This window comes from Gambusia affinis, linkage group LG18 (assembly GCF_019740435.1).
Source record: "Gambusia affinis linkage group LG18, SWU_Gaff_1.0, whole genome shotgun sequence".
NCBI lineage: Eukaryota > Metazoa > Chordata > Actinopteri > Cyprinodontiformes > Poeciliidae > Gambusia > Gambusia affinis.
This window is the reverse complement of record NC_057885.1, coordinates 16,578,083-16,603,438: the sequence shown is the minus strand read 5'-3', so window position 1 is coordinate 16,603,438 and position 25,356 is coordinate 16,578,083. Positions and strand designations below refer to the sequence as shown.

At 39.0% G+C, this 25,356-nt stretch overlaps 1 protein-coding gene across 11 annotated transcripts in view; it reads left to right on the top strand.

The window, feature by feature from the left end:
- The window catches only part of LOC122820619 (collagen alpha-1(XXV) chain), a 291,526-nt gene that overhangs the window by 92,313 nt on the left and 173,857 nt on the right, over window positions 1-25,356 (top strand). The window contains exons 1-2 of one of the 11 annotated variants that reach the window (XM_044098195.1): window positions 12,182-14,287; window positions 14,397-14,884. The exons of the other annotated variants lie outside the window; for them this stretch is intronic. Coding sequence (XP_043954130.1) covers window positions 14,758-14,884 — 127 coding nt within the window. The 5' untranslated portion in view covers window positions 12,182-14,287; window positions 14,397-14,757. Of the gene's footprint in view, window positions 1-12,181; window positions 14,288-14,396; window positions 14,885-25,356 lie in introns of those variants that run through there. 11 annotated transcript variants of the gene reach the window in all.

The window sequence follows — 25,356 nt, the reverse complement described above, 5'->3', positions numbered from 1 at the left end:
GAAAAGAAGAATTTCTGATATTTTATTATTGAATCATCTTTATAATTAACAAAATTGTGGAGAAAAAAGATTCTCTGTCAAAACATGTTGTAAAGCGCACGCCAAAGCTTAAATCTTATTTCTCAGTTCGCTTTTATTTGAACCTCCGGTACTTCTAAGAGCGGTTTGCATCCCAGCGAAAACATCTTGTAATGAAGCGCACGCCAAAGCTTAAATCTTATTTCTCAGTTCGGTTTTGTTTATTTGGTGCTTTTTCTGTAAGCTAAAAATGAATAAGCAGAATTTGAACCTCCGGTAGTTCTAAGAGCGGTTTGGATCCCAGCAGAGATTTTTACTGTGTGCGGTTCTGGCTCGATCTTTAGCACACACGCACGCACGCCTCCATCCCCCACCCTCGAAGGGTTGAATATGACGGTTGACAGTCAAGCTAACGCAGCTCCTTGTTTTGACTTATGATGTTTTTTTCAAAAATTGCATAGAAACGAATGAAGAATTGCCTTAATTTTCATGCTAATAATGTTGTAAAACTGTTGTTTGCAATATTTTTACATCAGTTTAAGAAATTTACAGTATATATTGTAATTCTAAATTATAAAAATATTTTTGTAAATATTTGACATTTTCACAGTGAATTTTTATTTATTTTTCAAATCGGATTTTGTTTGAAATCAAAACAAAATTTGTTTTGATTTTGATCAAATCAAATAAAAATCAATGATTTGAATGAACTTTAAACTCATTCTTAGAGTTTAAATTAGAGTTTAAATTAATTTTAATTTTAATGCCATGGCTCTTCAGCATTTATGTGAGCTTTAAGGGATTAATTTTTGCTTTGAGATCTGTTTACTTTCTTCCTAGTTAAAGAAAGCACATTTAAGCAGCAAGGCATTTAAAAGTGCTTTACACCAAATCAAAGACAAAAACACAATGCAACATAGAATCAACAATCAAAACAAAACATCAAGTCAGGTTTTGTCAATACATTTGCAATTTATTACATTTCAAATACAACTCTAAACAAGTGGGTTTTTAATTTAGATTTAAAGGAAGTCAGTGTTTCAGCTCTTTACAATTTTCTGGAAGTTTGTTCCAGATTTGTGGTGCATAGATGCTAAATGCTGCTTCTCCTCATTTGGTTCTGGGGATGTAGAGCAGACCAGAACCAGAAGACCTGAGAGGTCTGGAAGGTTGATACAACAGCAGCAAATCTTTAATGTATTGTGGTGCTAAACCATTCAGTGATTTATAAACTAACAACAGTATTTTAAAGTCTATTGTTTGAGCTACAGGGAGCCAGTGGAGGGACTTTAAAACTGGTGTTATGTGCTCTATCTTCCTGGTTTTAGTGAGAACACGAGCAGCAGCATTATGGATCAGCTGCAGCTGTTTGATTGGTTGGACAGACCTGTGAAGACGCAGTTGTAATAATCAATGTGGCTGAAGATAAAGGCATGGATGAGTTTCTCTAGATCTGGCTGAGACATTAGTCCTTTAATCCTGGAAATGTTCTTCAGGTTATAGTAGGCCATCTTTGTGACTGTCTTTATGTGGCTATGAAGGTTCAGGTCAGTGTCCATCACTACTCCCAGGATTCGGGCCTGATTGCTGATTTTTAGTTGTAATAACTGAAGCTTTGCACTGACTCTAGATTGTTCCTCTTTAGGTCCAAAGATAATAACTTCAGTTTTGTTTCTGTTCAGCTGGAGAAAGTTTGGCACATTATCTGTTCTAAGCATCTGTTCTGTGTTTGGATGGGTTCTGAGTAACCTGGTGACTTTTAGATGTGCTGCTGCACCACCTGGATAGAATGATTAGTTCATTAGCCCCACCCACTACCCACAGAAAGTCACCATTTTTTCCTGCAGTATGTCTAACTTTTCTCTGTTTTTTATATGGATTTAATCCAGTGCAAACCCACTTAAAATGATAAGGTGATGACATCTGTCAATGCTGGCTGAACAGTGTGGGCGTGGCCAGATGGCGAATGTCAGACCCTCGCCATATTCATACGATTGTCTTTAAATCACACATGGATGATCCGATTGGAACCAAACTTGAAATGTAAGACCTGTGGTAACCTTTAAAGAGCTCAAATGTTTTGAAATGTAATTTGACTCCACTGCGCCCCCTAGGTCAATCCATCCGCTATATCTCCGCCGGAAATGGACCGATCTGCGCCAGATGTTTTGTGAGTCGTCGAAGCGCTGCCGAACGCATTCACGTGTGTCGTGTGGCGGGCGATCGGGCGGGAAAGGTTCGCGACGGCTCCCGCTGCGGCGAGCGGGCGCCGGCTCTGGAAACGGTGCGAGAGCTTCCGCGGCTGCTGTAACTCCGCGGTGGCCGGCGAGCCGGAGCAGCGCTTGCTGCGAGGGCCGCACGAGGCTGCTTGCAGCTTTAATTATTCTTTATTATTCTTCCACCCAAATGAATTGCCTTTTTGGAGGCTTTATCATATTCAAAAACTCACCAAATTTGGCGGATGGACGATAGAGACTGTTTAAAATTTACGTATTTTAAGGTCGTTGCAAAAATCGCAATAAAAATGGCTCAACAGCGCCACCTAGAAATTTTCAAAAGACCCTTTTCTATTCACTTACTTTGTCGTAGAGACTTGAAATTTGGTACAGTTGTAGAGCTCCCCAAGACGCTCAGAATTTACAATTATTGTCATAGTCCAAGTATCACAGGAAGTCGGCCATTTTGGATCGAAGGTCACATTTTGACCCGATTTTTGCCGTTTACACCCTTCGTATTTGATCGAACTCCTCCTAGGGATTTCGATTGATCGGCTTCAAACTCGGTCAGTCTGATCATAAGGCATGGCCGATTAAAAGTTATCAAAACGGTGAGTTTTTGAGTATGTTGAAGGGGGGTTAGCAGGGGTCAAAGTTCACCTACTTGCCATGAAATTCAAAACAGTTATAACTCCTACACTAAAACTCTCAGAGGAACCAAACTTTCAGTGATTGAGCATCATGGGTTGACCTAAAATACCCTGTGGTCAAATGATGACATCACTAAGGCCACGCCCCCTGAGAACAGGAAGTGTCATATTTTACTGGGAACGGTCCCTATATTACACCTTTGACCTAATCAACATGAAACTGTGTTAACAGACAGGAAACATGTGGCTGTATAAGGGATTCCAGCCCCTACCGGCTTTGATGGAGCAGGTGGGCGGGCGTGGCGTGGCAAGTGACCTCTAACGCCGCTGTCATTCGTTTGGCTCTGAATTCCACAATTTTGGGGCGAGCTGCTCCAAACTCATTAGGATGGATCTTTATCCACCCCAAGACAGGAATCCATAATAAAATTTGGTGGGCGTGGCCTAATTTCTCTATAGCGCCCCCTAGAAAATTTTAAATGATCAGCCCCAAGCTATGGTTTAACCTAGAATTATGAAACTTGGCACACATTTGTATCTTGTCAGGACGTACAAAAAGTCTCTTGGAGCCATGGTCTCAACCCAACAGGAAGTCGGCCATTTTGGAATAAAGTTCCAAAATTGACCCCATTTTTGATGTTTACAGCCTTCGTATTTGATCGAACTCCTCCTACAGTTTTTCAGATACAGACTTCAAAATCGCTCAGCACACACTTGAGGCATCAAAGGTGAAAAGTTATCAAAGGAATTGTCGTACTTCAAAGTATGTGGGCGTGGCTATGTGTCAAACTTTGACTATTCGCCATGAAACATAAAACTCTTATAACTCCTACACTAAAACTCTCAGAGGAACCAAACTTTCAGTGATTGATCATCATAGTTTGACATAAAAGACCCTGTGGTCAAATGATGACATCACTCAGGCCACGCCCCCTGAGAACAGGAAGTGTCATGTTTTACTGGGAACGGTCGCTATCTTACACCTTTGACCTAATCAACTTGAAAGTTTTTCCAGAAACAGAAGACATGCTGGTGTATTTTGGATTCCAGCCCCGACCGGCTTTGATGGAGCAGGTGGGCGTGGCGGCGTGGCGAAGTGACCTCTAACGCCGCTGTCATTCGTTTGGCTCTGAATTCCACAGTTTTGGGCAAAACTTCTCCAAACTCTCTAGGATGGATCTTTATCCACCTCCTGAAAGAAATCCATAATAAAATTTGGTGGGCGTGGCCTAATGTATTTATGGCGCTGGCTAGAAAATTTTAAATGATCAGCCCCAAGTCATGCTTTAACCTAGAATTACCAAACTTGGTACATATGTGTATCTTTTCAGGACGAACAAAAATGTCTCTTGGAGCCATATTCTAAATTCAACGGATTTTCTGTAATTTTAGATTTTTTAGAAAAAAAAATATGTTATTCCCATTAAGTCCTCTTGGTGTCACTGTTACTCCACACATGAATAAGGCGAGAATTACACAGTATGAGAGAGGTGCTGTAATGGCGATATTAACCACTTGGTGTCACTATCACGCCATACATGACTATGTGTACATTTTACCACTGCAATTCCCAAAGATGCATCTGTGTATTTTGTAGTTCCACAGTTACGTTGTTTTCGATACTTCTGCTGGCTCGTTGGGATAAAAATAGCCTCCACGGATAACATTAACGATCAATCCTTCCTTAATCCCGTCTGCATGTGCGTTTTATTATGTAAGTATACATTTCCATCTCCTATATTTGCGTTTATATCACTTATTAGCACTAGAGAACAGAATATGAATATGACGGTTCACAGTCAAGCTAACGCAGCTAAGCTATCTACGTGCACAGAAGCATGCAGGATTTTATCGGAGAGCAGCGCCTGCAGCTGCACTCTGCTTATTAATTTTCCCTGAAGTAAGAAAAGAAGAATTTCTGATATTTTTATTATTGAATCATCTTTATAATTAACAAAATTGTGGAGAAAAAAAAAAGATTCTCTGTCAAAACATGTTGTACGTAGCGCACGCCAAAGCTTAAATCTTATTTCTCAGTTCGCTTTTTTTATTTGAACCTCCGGTACTTCTAAGAGCGGTTTGCATCCCAGCGAAAACATCTTGTACGAAAGCGACGCCAAAGCTTAAATCTTATTTCTCAGTTCGGTTTTGTTTATTTGGTGCTTTTTCTGTAAGCTAAAAATGAATAAGCAGAATTTGAACCTCCGGTAGTTCTAAGAGCGGTTTGGATCCCAGCAGAGATTTTTACTGTGTGCGGTTCTGGCTCGATCTTTAGCACACACGCACGCACGCACGCACGCCTCCATCCCCCCACCCTCGAAGGGTTGAATATGACGGTTGACAGTCAAGCTAACGCAGCTCCCTTGTTTTGACTTATGATGTTTTTTTCAAAAATTGCATAGAAACGAATGAAGAATTGCCTTAATTTTCATGCTAATAATGTTGTAAAACTGTTGTTTGCAATATTTTTACATCAGTTTAAGAAATTTACAGTATATATTGTAATTCTAAATTATAAAAAATATTTTTGTAAATATTTGACATTTTCACAGTGAATTTTTTATTTATTTTTTCAAATCGGATTTTGTTTGAAATCAAAACAAAATTTGTTTTGATTTTGATCAAATCAAATAAAAATCAATGATTTGAATGAACTTTAAACTCATTCTTAGAGTTTAAATTAGAGTTTAAATTAATTTTAATTTTAATGCCATGGCTCTTCAGCATTTATGTGAGCTTTAAGGGATTAATTTTTGCTTTGAGATCTGTTTACTTTCTTCCTAGTTAAAGAAAGCACATTTCAGCAGCAAGGCATTTAAAAGTGCTTTACACCAAATCAAAGACAAAAACACAATGCAACATAGAATCAACAATCAAAACAAAACATCAAGTCAGGTTTTGTCAATACATTTGCAATTTATTACATTTCAAATACAACTCTAAACAAGTGGGTTTTAATTTAGATTTAAAGGAAGTCAGTGTTTCAGCTCTTTTACAATTTTCTGGAAGTTTGTTCCAGATTTGTGGTGCATAGATGCTAAATGCTGCTTCTCCTCATTTGGTTCTGGGGATGTAGAGCAGACCAGAACCAGAAGACCTGAGAGGTCTGGAAGGTTGATACAACAGCAGCAAATCTTTAATGTATTGTGGTGCTAAACCATTCAGTGATTTATAAACTAACAACAGTATTTTAAAGTCTATTGTTTGAGCTACAGGGAGCCAGTGGAGGGACTTTAAAACTGGTGTTATGTGCTCTATCTTCCTGGTTTTAGTGAGAACACGAGCAGCAGCATTATGGATCAGCTGCAGCTGTTTGATTGGTTGGACAGACCTGTGAAGACGCAGTTGTAATAATCAATGTGGCTGAAGATAAACGCATGGATGAGTTTCTCTAGATCTGGCTGAGACATTAGTCCTTTAATCCTGGAAATGTTCTTCAGGTTATAGTAGGCCATCTTTGTGACTGTCTTTATGTGGCTATGAAGGTTCAGGTCAGTGTCCATCACTACTCCCAGGATTCGGGCCTGATTGCTGATTTTTAGTTGTAATAACTGAAGCTTTGCACTGACTCTAGATTGTTCCTCTTTAGGTCCAAAGATAATAACTTCAGTTTTGTTTCTGTTCAGCTGGAGAAAGTTTGGCACATTATCTGTTCTAAGCATCTGTTCTGTGTTTGGATGGGTTCTGAGTAACCTGGTGACTTTAGATGTGCCGCTGCTGCACCACCTGGATAGAATGATTAGTTCATTAGCCCCACCCACTACCCACAGAAAGTCACCATTTTTTCCTGCAGTATGTCTAACTTTTCTCTGTTTTTTATATGGATTTAATCCAGTGCAAACCCACTTAAAATGATAAGGTGATGACATCTGTCAATGCTGGCTGAACAGTGTGGCGTGGCCAGATGGCTTAATGTCAGACCCTCGCCATATTCATACGATTGTCTTTAAATCACACATGGATGATCCGATTGGAACCAAACTTGAAATGTAAGACCTGTGGTAACCTTTAAAGAGCTCAAATGTTTTGAAATGTAATTTGACTCCACTGCGCCCCCTAGGTCAATCCATCCGCTATATCTCCGCCGTAAATGGACCGATCTGCGCCAGATTTTTGTGAGTCGCCGGAAGCGCTGCGAACGATTCGCGTGTGTCGTGTGGCGGGCGATCGGGCGGGAAAGGTTCATGACGGCTCCCGCTGCGGCGTGGCGCCCGGCTCTGGAAACGGTGCGAGAGCTTCCGCGGCTGCTGTAACTCCGCGGTGGCCGGCGAGCCGGAGCAGCGCTTGCTGCGAGGGCCGCACGAGGCTGCTTGCAGCTTTAATTATTATTATTTTTTTCAAGCAAATAACTTTACACTCTATGACTTCTGAATAGGTTCACTCAGTATCCATCTTCTCCCCTGTCTAAGGGACAGCCTATGGCTCAGATGTGGCTCTTTTTCTCAGTGTGAGGACAATAATGTGCTTTTCACAGTCCTCACTTTATTACTGTCATTGAAGATGGAGTGCTTGTATAGGCAGTGCAATGGGCCATCGCTTGGGGGCATTTTGTGCTTTTGAATAAGAGGAAATTTCAATAGTTTTTTTTTATTTTTCCTCAGAAAATCAGTCTTGAACTTTAGAGTATTTTCCTATATGTTGACATGATTCTATGTAAAAATCTAAAAAGTGGCTTTTATCTTGCTGTCGTTCATCTGTAACAGTGACAGGTACTGTTTAGTTTTAAGCTTCAAAGTGACTAAAAGCATTTTTACGTCTCAGTTTGCAGATGCGAATGCTGCATGCTGTTCTCATCGTGAGTGCTTTTAGCGCTACCTGCACAGGCTATTACACTTTTTTGGGTCTGGCCTTTCTTTCATGTTTTATAACTACATGGAAAATTACAGCTCCCAAATCCAGCACAAAAGGGAATTGTTTTCATCCTGAGCGAATGCTGCTCATGAGGTCTTACTTAAAGTCAAGTCTACATCAAATCTACGTCATTTCCCACCTAGTGACGGTTTTAAGGTCAAATAAATTAAACAATTAAATCTTTTTGTCTAACTGGATTCTTGTACAGCCCCCCAACCTTTTAAATTGCTTTAATGTTATAAAATGTTAACAGGTGGCTTAATTTGACTAATATCTGTCTTTTAGAGAAATTAGAGCAATAATTTTCTTTCTTTGATTTAAATTACAGTGAATTTGTTGAAAAGAAGACACTGCCTTGTGTCTAAACAACTTATAGTCAATGTTGGAAAGTGAAAGTTGAAACATGTCAACATAAATACCTCTATCGTATGTAAGGGTGTTTTCACAGCTGGTAGTCTGTTTGGTAGACTCAGTTTCATTGGGGAACAAAATTGCAACATTTGGTACATTTTCAGCTGGTGTGGTTCAGCTTCACACTGAATTGTGCAAAACGAACCAATCCTTTTGAAAAACTTGTTTAGTTCTCTGCCTGTGGGGGCGCTGCACCAAGAACCACTAGAGGAAATGACACAAAAATCTCAGAGGAAGGCATGGGCTACACTTCCTTCTTCACAAAATGTAAACAAATACGGGGTGGCATTAGATTTAACATAGGTAGGATTTTTCTTAAAAGATCACAAGCCGTTTCTCCTGCTAGCATAAGACAGAGAGAGATTGGTTTTGGGTGTATTTACCCAAAATGAAAACTTGGTAGTTTGGGTTGATCAAATGGGCTCACCAAATCTAACTCAGTTGAAATAATGTTTCTTTTTTTAATATAAACAACATGTAGAAAATAACGTTTCCTTTCAAGTAAGTTTTTACATTTCAGTACTTTCTTTAACTTTTTAAACATCCCAATGACACTGAAAATAGTTTTCTTTGACTCTTCCCTGAGTAATAGCTTCCATACCAATGGGCATTGCTCTTATAGAGACCTAACAGTGCTAAGGAATGATGCATTCACTGACTAGAATAATATTGTATTTTTAAGTTGGTTACAGTCCACTGACTGACTCTAAGATGATGTAGGACTTTGTGGAGTTTCTAGAAACTTTTCAGACCTGAAAAATAAACAATGCCTGCCACAATTTTGCCACTGCTGTGAAATTGTGTGGAAAAACTTTGAAATAAGTAATTATGGAAACTTTCTGGCCTCAATTATGCCGATTTGTGCTGCAGTTCGCAAATGGTGAGAATTAGTTTTGAATTTCCTGTCGCGCTCCTCAGTCGGTGTGGTGGACATTATCCTGCTTACATATCATAGTTCTGGCTGTGATAAACCAGGCAGGATAGTTCCATGTTTGAATAATTGCTCTCGTAACTTTTTATACTTTTTGGATGGAAATATGCCACTGCAATAAAAAAAAAACAACGAATTTATTTTAGGGCTTTTTTTACATAATTGTGGAAGGTGGTATGGTTCTAAAAGCATTTCTTGGCATTAGCAGGCTGTTTTCTTTTTTCATATTTTATTTACGCTGTCCTTTTTCCGGGTTCTGCTTTCAGTGCAGAACTTGATGTTTAATGGAACCATCATAAACTGTGGAGTCAGCAAATGTAGGTCCTTATATGCTTAAATCTCAACCCCCTTCTCGGGCATCAACCTTTCCCTCCAATCTTCCTTGAAGCATTTGTAGAAGTTAGCGCGTCAAAGGTCTTGGCAGCTAAACATCGGTCAAAATTCTCTTGAGAATACTGCAACGTACAGCTTGCAGTTTGCAGGAATTAGTTTTTTCCTTACTATGCACACACAGAAAACTGTCTGTCAAGTGCAACAGATGGGGGCAGCAAGGGCTTAGATCAGCTGGATGTTGTGACCTCATCGTACAAAATATAATTGTAAGCAGACGCAGCAGCGTTTAGGCTAGCTTGTCAACTCTAAACCAAATTTGACATTCCAAAAGTAAAGCTGCACACACAAACGGACGATCACAGGCCTTTAGGGTGAAGAACTTCTTTTTTTTTAAGCTTCTTGTAGACAAACCTGTTTACAGGTTGCCTTTCCGTTACACAAAACAATGTAATCCACGTGGGGTTATAAAGTTACAGTTTAGCAAAGCCCCCTCTGATATCTTCACCTTAGTAGGCAACCTGTAATTAATCACTGACAGCTTCTGAATTAAGCCCTCTGTGTGGTTTGGAGCCAGGAGGTGCGCTAATAGTTGTGTAATTACCAAGTGCTAGGTAAAGCAGAGCAGACTTCCAGGTAGCTGCCGAGGCCAGCTGCTCCTGGTTAGGTGAGTCAGGTTTGGCTCTCTTTGTGACTAACTGAGGCCGGAGATGATGGCCAAGGAGCGTGGGAGGCTTCACCTGCATCCAGCACTGAAAAGCCAATTATGAGTGTGTTGCTTCCTGCTCAAAAGCCTCTAACTTTATCTACTTAAAAATCTGGAGTTAATTGCACTTCACATTTAGAGTCTAGCAAACGTTTTCCTACTGTTCAACCACAACCTTAAGTGTGTGTGTGTGTGTGTTTTTTTTAAAGGCTTTTATGTGATAAACCAACATGACATTGAAGAAAATCCCAGTGAAATAACTGGTGGTTCCAACATGGCAGAATGTGGAGAAATTTAAAGTGAATAGTTTTGCAAATCTTTACAGAAAAACTTGTAGCACTGAGCTCAGATTTTACATCAGTCTAAATAAAGGAGGATAAATGTTGCATTTGCCTTGATTTCAAGGCTGATTATTAGGAGAAGACTGTTGCATAAAGCACAGATGGCCTCTTTCTACTCTTGACAGCTGTTTTTATGAGGTATGGCAAAGAATGCCAGCTGACAAAAGATGGAAATGAGCTTAAAGCCGGACAGGATGGCACACTTTTCCCTTTTTTACTCAACGTTAACCTGAGGGCGGCATGTTGAATGGAGAGCAGATTACATGATTTTATATGACGGAGGTCAGCATGGCTCTTTGCTGCAGATTTCAGCACCGCAGGCTTTGAGGACGAGGGCCAAAAACAGAGTGGAGGAGAGTCAGAACGCCCCAGCCCTAATGGTTGTCTCGTGTGTCCTTGAACATTTCCTGGCGGTGATGCGTAGTCGTCATTTTTACTCCTTTTTTTTGTGCGGAATAAAGCAGGAAGCTCAGAGATCCTGTCTTGGCTTCTCACAAGCTTACTTCTTGGAGGTAAATGAAAAGGTTTCCATCATTGTGACTTAGCGACACACCCAAAATATGGGTAAAACATATTTATTCCTTTTAAAGTTGTGCTTCTGCTTCATCTGATCTTGATATTGCCATATTTCAACAGTCGTCATGTCTATACTTTTCTTTACCTTTTGACTTCTATTGTAAAATCACCGCTGTAGGTCCACTGCATCCAGCAGAAGGCCTTCAGAGAACAGTGACTCATTGCAGTAAAAGATGACTTAAAAACGTGCTCATAATGTCGGGTGCAAAGTTTCAGTCACAGGAGCCTCCTTTGTGAATGCTTAGTTTCTCTTCCCATTTACTCATCCCTGTCCCACAACTTTCCAATTGGTTTAAATTGACTTCTTATGTGTGGCACCCTCCATGAACAGCATGTCTTTTGTTTAAGGAATTGTTCATTCTGTATGACAATGCAGTACTTTTGACATTGCTTTACCCTAAGAGAGACTTACAACATACCCCAGGATACATACAAAACTTTTATTTACAGTGAAAATGATTTTTTAGAATTATCATAGTCATAGTTTATGATAATAGTCCTCAGTCCCTTTACTGCTGACCAGAGTAATTTGTGACAATGCAGTTGTACTTTTGGTCCTTTCATACAAGATGAAGTTGTCTTGCCAACCTTGCATCAATTTCTAGCCTCCACTTGTAGAGTGGGATGACCATCACATTGCTAGTACGGTATTTAAACACATAATGTCACCTTACTGTCCCATACTGCATGCTGATATGGGAGTTTTACTGACCTTTTTAAATCCCTTGTTATATAGTTTCTATTCACTACCGATAGATTTATCTGCAGCTTTTGGCTCTTCTCTTTTTTTCTGCCTTGTAAGCCGACACTTTTGCCTTTTAGACTAAAGAGAATCACAATAGCTCTTTTGCAGATCTTGGGTTTGGACAGATTGATCACAATTAAAATGGTGGCTTTACAAGCAGCTGTAAAAATGTCTGTTGAAAACAGAAAACCTCTGGCTTTTTGCAGCGCGATCCTGCTCAAACAATCGTAGGCCTATTGTGGCAAGTTTTCTGTATCTTGTAACCTTCACTCACTGTTTTGACAAAAAAAAATGACTGCTTGACTTGTCATATCATCACTTGTGGTCTCTGGAGGCTGTTGTTTTTGTACCACCTCTTTTGAGTTTGAATTGGTTAAATCCCTATCGCTCATTCACGTGTGCACCACATTAAATTGAGCTGCTAGTTCTGGGTGCTTATTATTGCCTGGAAGTGTAGTTTTAGAACGTAGCATATTATTCCTAAAATGTCCAAACATTTAGGAGAAGTAAAAAAAAAAAAAAATCACCTAGAAAAACAGCTGAGTAGAAGGGGAATTTAATTGTTTAAGTTGAAACCAAGACAAGTTGGTGTTCACCCAATGTAGCACTGGCAGTAATCCTTTTGAGAACCATGTATTTACAATTGATGCAAACATTTATGAGAGCTTTTCAAGTTTTGAACCAACTCGGCGGAGCAAAAACAAGCAGCTTGTTCCTCAGGCCATTGGAAGACAGCAGGGATTCAAACTGTTTCTCACAGTGGAAAAAGTAATGGAGAAAAGCAGGATTTGCCCAGCAGCTTGCCAGATGATGTATGCTCCCAGAGGCCCTGAGGGCACCACCAAGAGTTTGAACTCAAAAGAAAGTCATGCTGTCCAAACGGAGCTCCTATTGGTGTTTGGTGTCCAGTGGACCGTGAACTGGATGTCCAGGGTGTTTGTCAATGAAAGGAACTCTGCTTGAGATCTTGTTGGCATGTTCACTGTCCCCCTCCTCACCACCGCTCACCGGGGAGTGCAGGGGTAGGGGGACTTGCACTTTGCCAGGCGGCTCTTCCCTCTCAAAGCTTTGCTAAATGTGACATGAAATGTGAATACGGCTGTGGATCCGAAAGGGCAATAAACACACAGTGCAAATATTTGAACCCATGTGCACCAGCTAACATAGTGATGCGCACCTGTGGACTAAGTTGGATACATGGATATACATGTATAGACTGCAGTACCACAAAAGCATGCAGCAGTTCCAGTCACCCTTCAATGAAGAGCAACAAGGTTTTCAAGTCATTGCGGCTTGTTAATTTAATTTTCCAAATTGGGACAGGCAGAAGGAAAGACAGTCTGGAGGAATTTGTTCCCTCTTCTCTTAATCTGTGATGTTAAGATTTGTCACTTCAGTATTTACTGATGCTTTTTGATTCGCATGCAATCCATTTGAAATGTGCAAAAGTTTCTTTAAACACTCCAGTGCCTTGAATGACAACTTGGCAAATCTAAAATACACGGAAAAGCTCATTAAGCTTCGTCAGTGAAAATGAATTTATATTGAGCAAGAGGGTTTGGTCACAGCTCAGTAAGCTTTGCTTTCACAGACTCTTCTTGTAGATGGTGTCAGCTCTTTGAGATGCAGCTCAAGGAAACGCTGGCAAATCCAACAGAAAAACAGATACGCTTCAATCAGACTTCCAAACTATTCGTTTGTGTTAACATAAAAAAATTGCACAAGAATCATAGAAAGCAGTGCTGGATGCAGTGGTTGACTTCATATCACAACCTGCTACAATTATAAATGAAATCATTTAAACCTGTGTTTGAGAATGAGGTGAACTGAAAATCTTAGTCATTCAGTTTTTTTTGTTTTCTACTTTTATGCTTTGTAGATTTCTAATGCCTCAACCGCACTGGGTTGAAATGTTATTTTCCTTGTGAATTAGAGGATCTTATGCAGAGTTTGTGCAGCTGAGATGTAGACATTAAAACAATGTTTCAGAGCCAGTGGATATTCCACACTCCAAAATATTAATTTATCAGCTTTTTACGTCCTTTTCAAAATATAAAATACAAATAATTAATGAATTTAGAGCAGATATTTATTTCTGTTGAGTATTATTGGAAACCTGCCTACATTTTGGACTGGTTTCGGCTGAGAAACAATGTGTGGTTAAGCTGCCAGCTCTCTCTGGTGCTCAAATGTCCCGCAGGAGCAAATGCACCACCATGGAAAGGTGCATGCGGCCTTGATTACGCTGATTAGTTTCACCTGTCGGTGTGGTGTAAAACAAGGACAGAAAATTGAAAAAACCACAGAAAGGATACACAGTTGTGAGTTTTTGCAAGAAAACATCTCTCAGCCAGGAAAAAAAAAAAAAACAACAACAAAAAAAAACAACTTTAAACAAAACTGGGCTTAAAACTTTTCACTGGGCTGTCTGCCCAGTACGACACTGGATGGAGCTGGTGGGGCCACCAGATGAGAAGCTGCTTTTGGAGGGCTTAGTAAAATGGAGGTCCAGGTGAGCAAACCATTCCATTGTTCTCTCAGACTGTCACTTCCAGGCATTTTTCCACACAGAACTTAATTATATTGTTCAAGTTTTTTGGCATTACTCTGCTTTCCAGTAGTCCATAACAATGCTTCCACTGTGGAAATGAGAAAACCCTGCAGACAGATGGAAAGAAAGTGTTATTGCTGCAGATTAAAGACTGATGGAAAAAAAGACAAGCAAGGACACAAGAAAGAAGACAGCATGCAAGGAGACAAAAGCAGAGGAACACAAGTAATAAGTTAATTAAGGAAGAAAGGACACAGGAAAAGGAGGATTGGAAGAAAGAGGAGAAGGAAAAAGAGAGTAAAGAAAGAAGAGGGACATATGGAGGACTGTGCGACAAGTCAATTGTAACCAGTACACAGGAAATAAAAGAACAAGAGATGGAAATAAAGAACTTTTCAGGGTTTTAAAATTAAACGAACTTAAGTTTAGGAATGAAGGATGGAAAGATTTTGAGGAAGGTCAGAAAAGTGAATTCACATTGGAAGAAGGTGAAAAATAGAAACGGGAACAAGGATGAAGGTCAGAAAGGAGAAACAAAGACCAGAAAGAAGGAAGCAGGTAAGGATGCAAAAAAGGAAGGAATCAAGCATAGAAGGCTGGAAGAATTGACCTTTAGGCATCCTCACTTTCTTTCTCATACTTTTCTAGAGATGTAAAAATGCGCATATATAATTCACATGTTTCTAGACTGCATAAAAACACCACACTATAGATATTAATCGGACACAACCACTTCCAAAAATAACATCAGATTAGACATTATATTCCTTTATGTCATCCCTCTTTCTTTTACCAATCAACATGGCGCCCTGCGTAGCTTTGTTGGAATCCAGGTTAATGAGCCACTTCCCCCGAGTCCTGCTGCTACCTCAAGCAGCTTCCTGTCTCATGAGGTCCTGGTTCTGCAATCCAAACTCGACTCCTCAGTCGGAGTCCTGATATGCATGTTGGCTAGAACTGAAGTGCCATTTGAAACACATTTACCTCCTGCTGTTCCATATGCAGGGCGATTCAGGTAAAACATGCAAAGGAGAAGGAAATTCTGAGCATATATGTTAGAAATGGAGCTGAAGTGTTCAGTGTTGTATTTAAAAACATACTGTCTGCTAAAGAGGGACATCTTGTGACTTGCCTAATTGGTACCATTTCTGCTCACTAATTTTAATAGCAAGCTTTCAATCTTTATTGTCTTGCAAGTACACCCATGTGTTTACAATGTTTTCTCAAACCTTAGTTTTATGACTTAAAATGCTTATTATAATTTAACGGCAGAGCAGCACAAGACAGTCAAATCAAGCATAATGAATAGACAAGCTTAAATCAAATCCCAACAGGGTTATAACTCAGCTAAGCAAAGTGTGTGGTCAAGGTTACATCAACAATACAAGCGTCTTTTTTTCTTCAACAATATACTGGGTGTCAGGCTGACTGATTTGATGTGCTTACAATCTTTCTCAGTGCAGAAAGACTTGAGAAATTACATTCCTCCTGCTGTCCTTCTACACTTGGGCTGCAGCAGTTGAGCATTAATGGTCTAATAGCCAGTTGATAGATTTGAGAGGAGGAATGGGACCTGGCGCTCCTGATTGAAAGCAACATGGCTTCCCAGTAAGCTATGGCGTATTTGTTACCCAGAATACGAAGGTAACCAGATTAGTTTATCCTTTTCATGCAAAATGCATGTGTAAAATCAGTTTCAAGTAACTGAGAGCGTTTCATAAACGTGCTGACACCCAAATTGACTTTTGTATTTCATTTTCAGCATGCGTTTGCTGTCAGCTGCAGCAGGCCCCCTCTTTCACTTTCATGTAACATAATAAACGATGGGAAAAGTCTTGCACATGTGTGGCTTCCAAGTCAGAAACCCCCCGAGTAACACGACTAGATTTTGAACTTGTAGTTCTGAAACGCGGTTATTCATTACCGTTAGCTTTCCCTCCTCAGAGCTGGTAGTAACTTTTTTTTTTTTTTTTTTAAAGATGGAGGTCAGTTGCAGGAGCAGACAAAGTATCTGTGTTTCTGCAAATGTCATGGCCCAATAACATGAGAGTGTAAGTTTCGTCTGAGACATGGGTGGGAGGGTAGCACAACATAACAGAGTGGAATTCAGAATTTAAACCAAAGAAACACTGAGTCTCGAAGGAGTTCAGGCACGCTTGCCTGTGAATGTCATAGCCATAAATCTACATTTTGCCAGGCCCAAATTCAGTTGCAGTTTGAGAAAACGTTGCTGAGTTGAAAGACGTTGGTCAGAGTTTAAGCTACCCTCTGGTGATGTGTGTAATTACAATTACTCTTCAGCTGCATCTTCTTAGCTTTTTCAGTTTTTATTAGAGAGAACTTACAAAAGGATGACCATGAACTGATCCAAAGCCTGGAGGTTCTGCAGTACCTTGCAAAAGTATTTATACCCTTTGAACTTTTGAACTTTTGAACCTTTTCACGTATTGCAAATTGCAACGGCAAACTGTTATTTATTTTTGGAGGATTTTGTGTAGTATTTAAAGAGAAAGGTACAAATGAAATCTCAAAGTGTTGCATGGATTTGTATGAAGTCTCCTTTTTCTTATACCTGCAAAATAAAATGCAGTATTTGCTTTGGGAAGGCACCTAACCAGTAGAATCCACCTGCATGTAATTTAATCTGCCCTATAAATGTCGTTGTCATGACTAGCCTGACCAGTAGTTAGAGTCCACGTATAAATGTCGTTGTCCAGTGAAGGTATCGGAGGTTTGTTAAAGCACATTGGTGAATAAACTGCATCACAAACATTTGGAAACACAGTAGACCGGTAAGTGAGAGAAACCTTTCATGTGTAGTTGTGTTTCTGTTGAAGGTTTTTCACTGTGTGGCATCGGCCATTTTCTATGGCATAATAAGTTGGAGCAGCAGCTTATCAACAGCTGAGAGGAAGTGGTTAGATAAACTAATCAGGAAGTGTGTGCTAGTATGCCCCCTCAACTCGGTGTGGGTGGTGGGAGACAGAAGAATTCTGGCTAAAATAACACTGTTGGAAAAATGTCTTTCACCCCAAGGATCAATCTGTTGCAGAACAGGAGAGCTTCTTGGGGGGGGGGGGTACAGACTACTGCATCTTTGGTGCTCAAAGCAGCGTTATTGTACTTCCTTCCTTTCAGCAGCTGCTGTGTAACCATTAATGCTCTCAACAAACTCAATAAGTGTTTGCATTCCTGCTGTTATTTGTAGATTTTTCTCGCTACTTCTAAATAATCAGTTGTCTTAACTCTATATAGGTGTGCATTTTGTACATTTTTAAATTATCCTACTCTGCACATTTGTTTCAGTCATATGCTATTTTAATATGTGCACAGTGTTCTGTAAATAAACTGTACAGTAGGTTATACTTATTAAAACATAGTTTTGCTTTTTGTAAATCTACATGCTTCGTCTTGCTTGTCACTTTGCTTCTGGCACACCTGAATTGTACCACTGAGGTATTAAAAGTTATTTATATTCTAGGTTATAAAACATTTGAAACTCATCATCTATCATAGCACTATTTGATCAGTCATCAAAAACAGCAAAGACTATGACATCTAAAAACACTGCTATCCACCATAAGTGGCAGCATTAATCAGAGAAGCAGCCAAGATGCTCCATCAATCGAGTCTCATTGAAAAAGTGGCGATAACAAATTTACAGAAGGAGAACAGAGCTAATGTTTAAGGTTTGCTAGTCATGTAGGGGACACAGCAGTCATGTGGAAAACTATGGTCAGATTAGACCAAACCTGAACTTTTTGGCCTGCATGTAAGCGCCTCACATCGAGAGAAATTAACACCTCACATCGACCCTGTGGAAGCAATCCCAACCGTGAGGCATGTTGATTGGAGCATCATGGTGGAAGATGGCCAAAGTTTATGGAAATGGATAGAGCTAAATATTGGAGAATATTGGCTGAAAACTTGAAAGAGGCCACAGAAATATGTTAAACTTTTCAAAGTTTTCAGATTTAAAATTTTGAAAACTGTGAAGCATTTTTCCCTTGTCTTCTCAATTATACACAACTTTGTGCTAGACCACAATATATTGAAGTCGGGGGATGGGATGTGACCAAATGTAAAAAAAAAAGTTAAAGCGGTATCTGTACTTTTATATAGCACTTTCTATAGAAATGAGGTATTGAGATTGCCATAGGCTGTGTTTATGTGAAGGTGGCTAAGCAAAACAAATCGTAATGCGGGATGAAGGCTTTTTAAGAGGTCTGGCTGGGTGAACATGCATTTTTGAAGGTCAACATTTTAGTCTGCAAATTTCTTTACTGCAGTGGGGATAATATTATGGTAGCTGGCTGTGCTGAATAAATAAGTTCTGATGAACTTTGCACAACCTGAGCCACTGGGTAAATTTTATATACAGTGAATAAAGTTCTCATTTGTGGTTGTACGCTGGCTTGTAAGAACAGCATACTGAGTGAAGTGCATGGGGTAAGAGGGTAAGATGTTTTCTGAGCTCAAGGGGGTAACGCCGAGAGCTTGCAGGAGAGGAAAAATGCACTCATGTCATACCATTCTCTGTTTTCTGACACTCTACCCCAGGTAAACTGGTCCCTTCTGGCCGGTTCTCAGATTAGCGACCGCTAGCCAAAATCAACAAGATGGGCAGAGGCGAAACGGCTTCTCTCATTTGCACCAAAGTTGCTAATGTCTCACAAGACCCACAGACTGGCAGCTCATTTTTGCAAAAAAAAAAAAAGGAAAAAAAAAAGGTATGTTCAAACAAATGTCAGTTTGAAAAATATGACCTAAGATGTATTAATTTCTTTGTGGGAGATTGACTGGCAAAAGTCCATCATGACCTTTTGGATTCTTGTAGCAAGGGCTGCTTTAAAATAAACTATTTTCTCTCCTTACTATGAATGTTTTTTTTGGTATTTTGTTATATTAAATGATATGTATTTTTCAGGCATATAGTGCCATTTTACAGCAAAAACAAATAACTTTTACTTTCAGTTGTTATAAAACTGTAATGTGTATCAAAAACAACTTAAAAGAATTTGACTTTGCATTATTTCCAACACTTTCGTCTCAACAATGCTTCCTCCTTATGCTATTTGTAAACGTTCTTAGGCACATTGGACAGAGAAGTAGTTTGCAGGATAAGCTCAGTAGACTTGCAGTTTTGTTTGCTAATTGCTGCTCCTGCTAGTCTGGAGGAGTTAAGTGGCTCATTGTATGAGCAGGCATTTGGACATGAATGAATGGGAGATTTGAAGATTTCTCATACATAAATTGAAGCTTCTTGAAAGTTTTTAATGAGGGAATAATGTTATAAAATAATATACAACTAAAAAAAAATCAGCATAATACTTCCACCCCTTTTAACCAAAAAATGTACTTTTAGGTGAACTTTTGAACTTATAACCTGAAGGCTTTTTCAAGCTACGTGCTGATAAGGAAGTCAGGAGCGGCCAGCTGAAAGTCTGCATGTTTTATAAATGTCCTTGCTGCCCCACACCTGAGCCAGATTACCAAATTGTATCTTGGCTTGCCATAGCATCATACTGATTATGTATTATGTAGTCATTCAAATTGGGTGTTTGCAATTGAGATTATAACTGTATCAGTATATCACACAGCAACTGCATAGCATTAGATATGAAATACTCTCATATCTGTTCTTAGTTAGGCTAAAAGCTCATTTATAGTTGAGGTACTACTTTTCAAGGAATATTTAGATATCAATGGAGATGTATGTTTACATTTGAGCCTGCATGTGTAATTTTGACCCTACATGAATTGGAAAAAATACACAATAAATTAAAACGGTCACTTGGCGATCTCACATGAAGTCACATGTAGCCTCTTTCCAATCCACAAATGTTTAATTTCCTATCCCAAAATAATTACTCGTGAGCACCCGAACCAGCCGAGTCTGGTGGTGCCACAGAACAACATAAACTTTCATGACAGTGTTTATGTAATTTATTTTCCCCTCTGTGCAACTGTCAACAATTTCAATAAACGGCTGATCTAATTAATCCAGTGGCAAAACTGAGCTGTTTTTTTATTATTTTTTATTTTTTTTTAATCCTCACTCAACAACTGTTGATTTAGGATAAACATTTTTTTCCCCCCAAGGAGCATCTTTTCTTTTATTCTCCTGTGTCTCGGCAGTTTTTAATGATGGAAGCAAGCGGTTGTAAACATTTCATTGGATTTATTGAGTGTAGAAAAAAGAAAAACACACAAACCGAAAGCTGGTGGACAAAATGCATGCCTTATTTTAACTCAGAGCAGTCTGCGTGTGCACTGCTGATACAGTTCCCTCATGAGAAGCTTTACGTCACAAAATCCATCCTCAAACAAGCTGCAGAATAAGGATTTATTGTTTTTAACCTCAAAGTTTGAGAGGAAATAACAGAGAACTAACAGGGCTTTTCTGCATTCTCCTAAAAAAAAAAGAAGAGTTCTTCTATGATGTTTCAAAATGATAAATTGTATAAATATCTCCAGAGGCACGCTTTCATGCTGGTAATTATTGCTCTTTGACGAAATGTTGGAGACCTCGTACTGTTTTGATTCAGATATAAACTCTCCAGTGAATATAACGGTTCACAACGGTGTGCCTTCTAAGTAAGCGGAGACATCGGCATTATCACAGCTAGATGGGATTTTACTGGCTCTCAATTTTGTTAAAATCCTAAAACATGTTGCATAAGGTCAGGTTTTCAAATATCTAATATGTCACTTAGGTTTTGTTTTGATTAACTGTTTCATGTGCAAGTAAATACATGCTTACCCAGTCAGTCTCATGTTGGGTAGACTTTAAGAATGGACACCCTGTCAGACTCCCCCAAAAATGTCAGACTGGAGATGAAACAGGGAGGAATGTGGACTGGTGTGTATGTCTGTGTATTTGCATCTCTGGCTTTACTGTGGCCTCATATGGGCATTTCCAACTGGCTCTGGTGTAAATAAAGTCTTCGGCCACGGCAGGTGTGGGGAGCACAGCCAGGAGCAGGGGAGGTCTGAGTTTCTTCAGTCCCGGGGGCTGCAGTGAAACCGTCCTGGAGAAATCAATATTTACCATGCGTATCAAAGCAGGTTCTGTTTTAGTATCAAAAACCAGGCTGTTTAGGGCACAACCTGTCCTCTGTCGAGCAGTGGTAGTAGCTTGACTGCTACTGCAATGTTTCCCATTGTTAGTGAAATAAATTAGCATTTTCCATGGATTTAAGTTTTTTTTTTTTTCCAACTCGTCAATGGGAACAGGCTTATGGACCATATTTCTGTTAATTATGGGTTGAAAGGATATTAAAAGTAAAACTAGAATGAAGTTTTAATTGTATCAAAATGCAAAGCTGATCTATATTTTTTAACAGGTTCTTCTTTTCTAATTAAAATATTCCACAACTTTCAAGGTCGCACAATATGTTGACCTTTGAGAAAAAAAAAACGTACAAATTAGGTATTTGGACAAAACTACACTGTATGACCTGATTGCTTTCTAAACAAAGGCAAAAACTATCCAATTAAACTTTTACAGTATATGATGGATGGATGCAACATTTAGACCGCTGGACGGGGAATGAACTCTGGAAATGAGAATGTTTTCCTCCCTCTTGTTTTTCATGCTTATCCAGATCTGGAAAATACTTGGATCAAGCAGCTAAAAAGCCCTGAACACATTTATTTTTCTTCCAGTAAGACAACATTTTTCTTTTTACAGTTGGCTTACACACACCCTCCATTTTAATTCCAATTTTTAGATATTTATGGAGATATTAATTCGAAAAATCTCATGAGGGACCAGACTGGGTCTGTCCGGCTCTTCCTGTCTGTTGAAAGAGTGTGGAAAAACACTTACATGTCTTTGCTTTGATTTGCAGTGTGTACAGAGGGGTTTCCGTTGGAGACTCTCATGTGGTCCTGGGTTCTCGGCTCCTGTCTGCACACTGAAACTGTCTCACCATGGGGCTTCATGACAAGACAGTGCCTTGAGTTTATCAAAGGGATTTCTTTCCCCCAAGGTTGCACACCCACATGTTCCAGTGAGGGGAAAGCCTGTTAATGTAGTAAAAGAGGTACAAATTGACTCGTAATGCACCTCTATCAAAGAGCCACTGTTCGGGCAGCATTACGCACCAATCAGGGAAATACAACTGTTGGAAAGCAAAACAGCACGTAGATAAAGTAGTGTGAGTAAACAGACTCTAAAAGCTAATTATGCAATTGTGTGCAAGATTAGATGAGTCATGAGAAGGCAAGTAATTTTTAGCACATGTTGGGATGGTGTTTACCTCATTTTACCAAGCCCTGCAGAAGTATTCATACCCTTTAACTTTTCCGCTTTTGTCACATTGCAACCACAAACATTTAGTGTCCTTTTAAAAGATTTTATGTGATAGACTGACGTAAAGTGGTGCAGAATTGTGAAGTAGAAGACAAGTAATTTATGTTTTCAACCTTTTCTGAAAGTGAGATTTGGATCAGCCCCGTTTCCCCAAATTATTAACTTTAAAGACCACCTTTGGCTGCCATTAGAGCTGCATTTACCTTGGGGTATGCCTCTACCAGCTCTGCCAGTATAGGAACTGAATTTTTTTACTTTTTGCAAACACCCCAAATTTTGGGGTATTTTTACCATCCTCTTGAAAAGGTTCATTCTCAAGTCTCAGCATAGATCCTTAAAAAGATTTGGGCCTAGACTTTGACTGGGACATTCTAACACAAGAATATTCCAAAAGATTGAGTGTTTTATTGACATACCAGGTGTGCACCAGCCGTACCAATGCCTGTCTCTATGCAGCGTCATCTCGGTCCTTGATCAGACCCATAAAACAGTGGCATTGTCTGCAAACTTCATGAGTTTCACAGACGGGTCCACTCAGGTGCAGTTATTTGTCTAGAGAGAGAAGGAGGAGTTGAGAGAAAAACCACCTTTGGAATGAATTGGTGCTCCTTGAAATATAATAGAAAAACAATTCTTCCATTTTAAATAATTCTTTGCAGTATGGACTTTTTTTTTTATACCTGATGTTGTTATTATGATAAAGCCACAATATATTATGCAGCTGTGGATTACAGTTCTGCCCAGTTCTTCCTGTTTTTGCATGATTAATTTGTTAGAACTTAGTCATATTTTTAAATATATTGTTTCCAACTTAATTGCGCTTTAAACATCTCAACTTCATGATGCTGTTTGTTCGTTAATGAACCTCTGGAACTTTCTCAGGATAGGTGGAATTATACTGAATAATTACACTTTTGTGTAATTATAATGAAATTACACAAAAGTGGAGTCTATTTGCACATTAGGTAACTTCTGAAGGCAATTGGCTGCATGTACTTTATAGGACTAAATACAAATATGCAACACACTTCAGATGCATGGTTTGACAAAGAAAAGTGGAAATTTTGCTAATTTTCCCTTCCAATTAACAATTATTCTTCATTGGTTTTTAGGCAAAATGATAATAAAATGCATTAAAGTTTGAAAAATAAGGCAAACGTGTTAAAACGGCATAAATATTTATTTTATAGAAAGTACATTTCAAACATTCTCTGGTAGATGACGCAAATGAAACAGCGATTAGTGTTCGGTAATAGCAGAACCCAAACAAAGCAATTCTTCTCTCTCTTGAAGTAGCCGTTCATAGCCGCTTTCCTTCCTCCCCTCACTCTCGTCTTCCAAGAGGCCTTGCTGTCACGCTGGGGAGTGAGGAAGTCGGCGTGCTTCATTAAGCGAATGTGGCACACCATACAATGTCACTGAAAACAACAGAGCCTCTGTTTAGGAGCGAAACGACACTTGGAAATAATAGTGAGCCAGAAGCAGGCCCTTTAGGCACTACTGATGGTTACAAGACCTCCTGCTTTGGTTCATAGATTTTTTTTCTTATTTTTATATTTATATCTTATATTTTTTGAGCTGGATGTGTTAGAGTAGGTGAGAATTTTTCATTACACCACTTTGGTAACTGCAACTTTAAAGCATCGCTTTGCCTCCTTGGCTGTAATATATCTGTAGTTTCGAAATATTACTGTGACACGAAGCATATTTATTCTTTATTTATTCAGTGCTCCAACCCAAGTTTTCTAATGGCTGTGGAATATATAATTTCCTGAATTAGGTTGTCAGACACTCAAATTTGATTACCTAATAGGCATTTAGTTAATTTATGTGGAGTCCCATTTAAAGACGGTGTCTTAGGTTAAGCATGGGCTAATATTTAAACAAGGATTTGAGAGCTCCCAGAGGAAAAAGTCAAACTAGTGTATAACATGTCTAGTACTGCTGCCAAAATGGGGGAATTCGCGCCTTTCTGTTAAATTATTTGCTGGTACAGATGGATTTCCAGTGTCAGTGAGCCAGACTCTGTATATGGGTAAGAGTATCCTCACTCTTTGTGTAATAAAAACAAACCACATGGATAAAAATTTCAAGAGATTTATCAAATATATTATTATTGCAAATTAAATCTTTCAGGGTCTTAAAATATTGATGGAATGAATCTTGGACTTTAAAGATGTGAGGTTCCTTTTTTGTTACCCAAGATTTACAGTGCACTCAATTTATATGTTGGAACATTTTCTGAAAAATTACAAGGTATGGAAGGGATGATAATGAGATTCTCATGGCATGGTTATCTTACCTAAAAATAGTAACACTAAAATTAAAATCATAAATATGTAACATGATCTAAAACCCCTTAATGTAAAACAGAGAAATATTCCTATTACTACTAATAAAACATATTTATTATTAAAGTTAGATTATGTCCATAATACCGTTAGTAATTCTCCCCACTATATAAACCTGGCTATTGGGAAGAATATGATCACCTATTTTCTGTGCTGCTCTTCATAAAGTACCAGCATGTAGTCAGCTGCTTAACAGATACGCCGCTTGTAGCTAATTGTCCAACATTTACTTTAATGAGATGAATAAGTGGCCCTTCTTTAATATCCGTACAAATATTTCAAGTCTTGTTATTAAAGACTTGACGTATTTCCAAACACTCAGATCCATCCATCTTCTAAGGCAGGTGAAGTGTCAGTGGTTT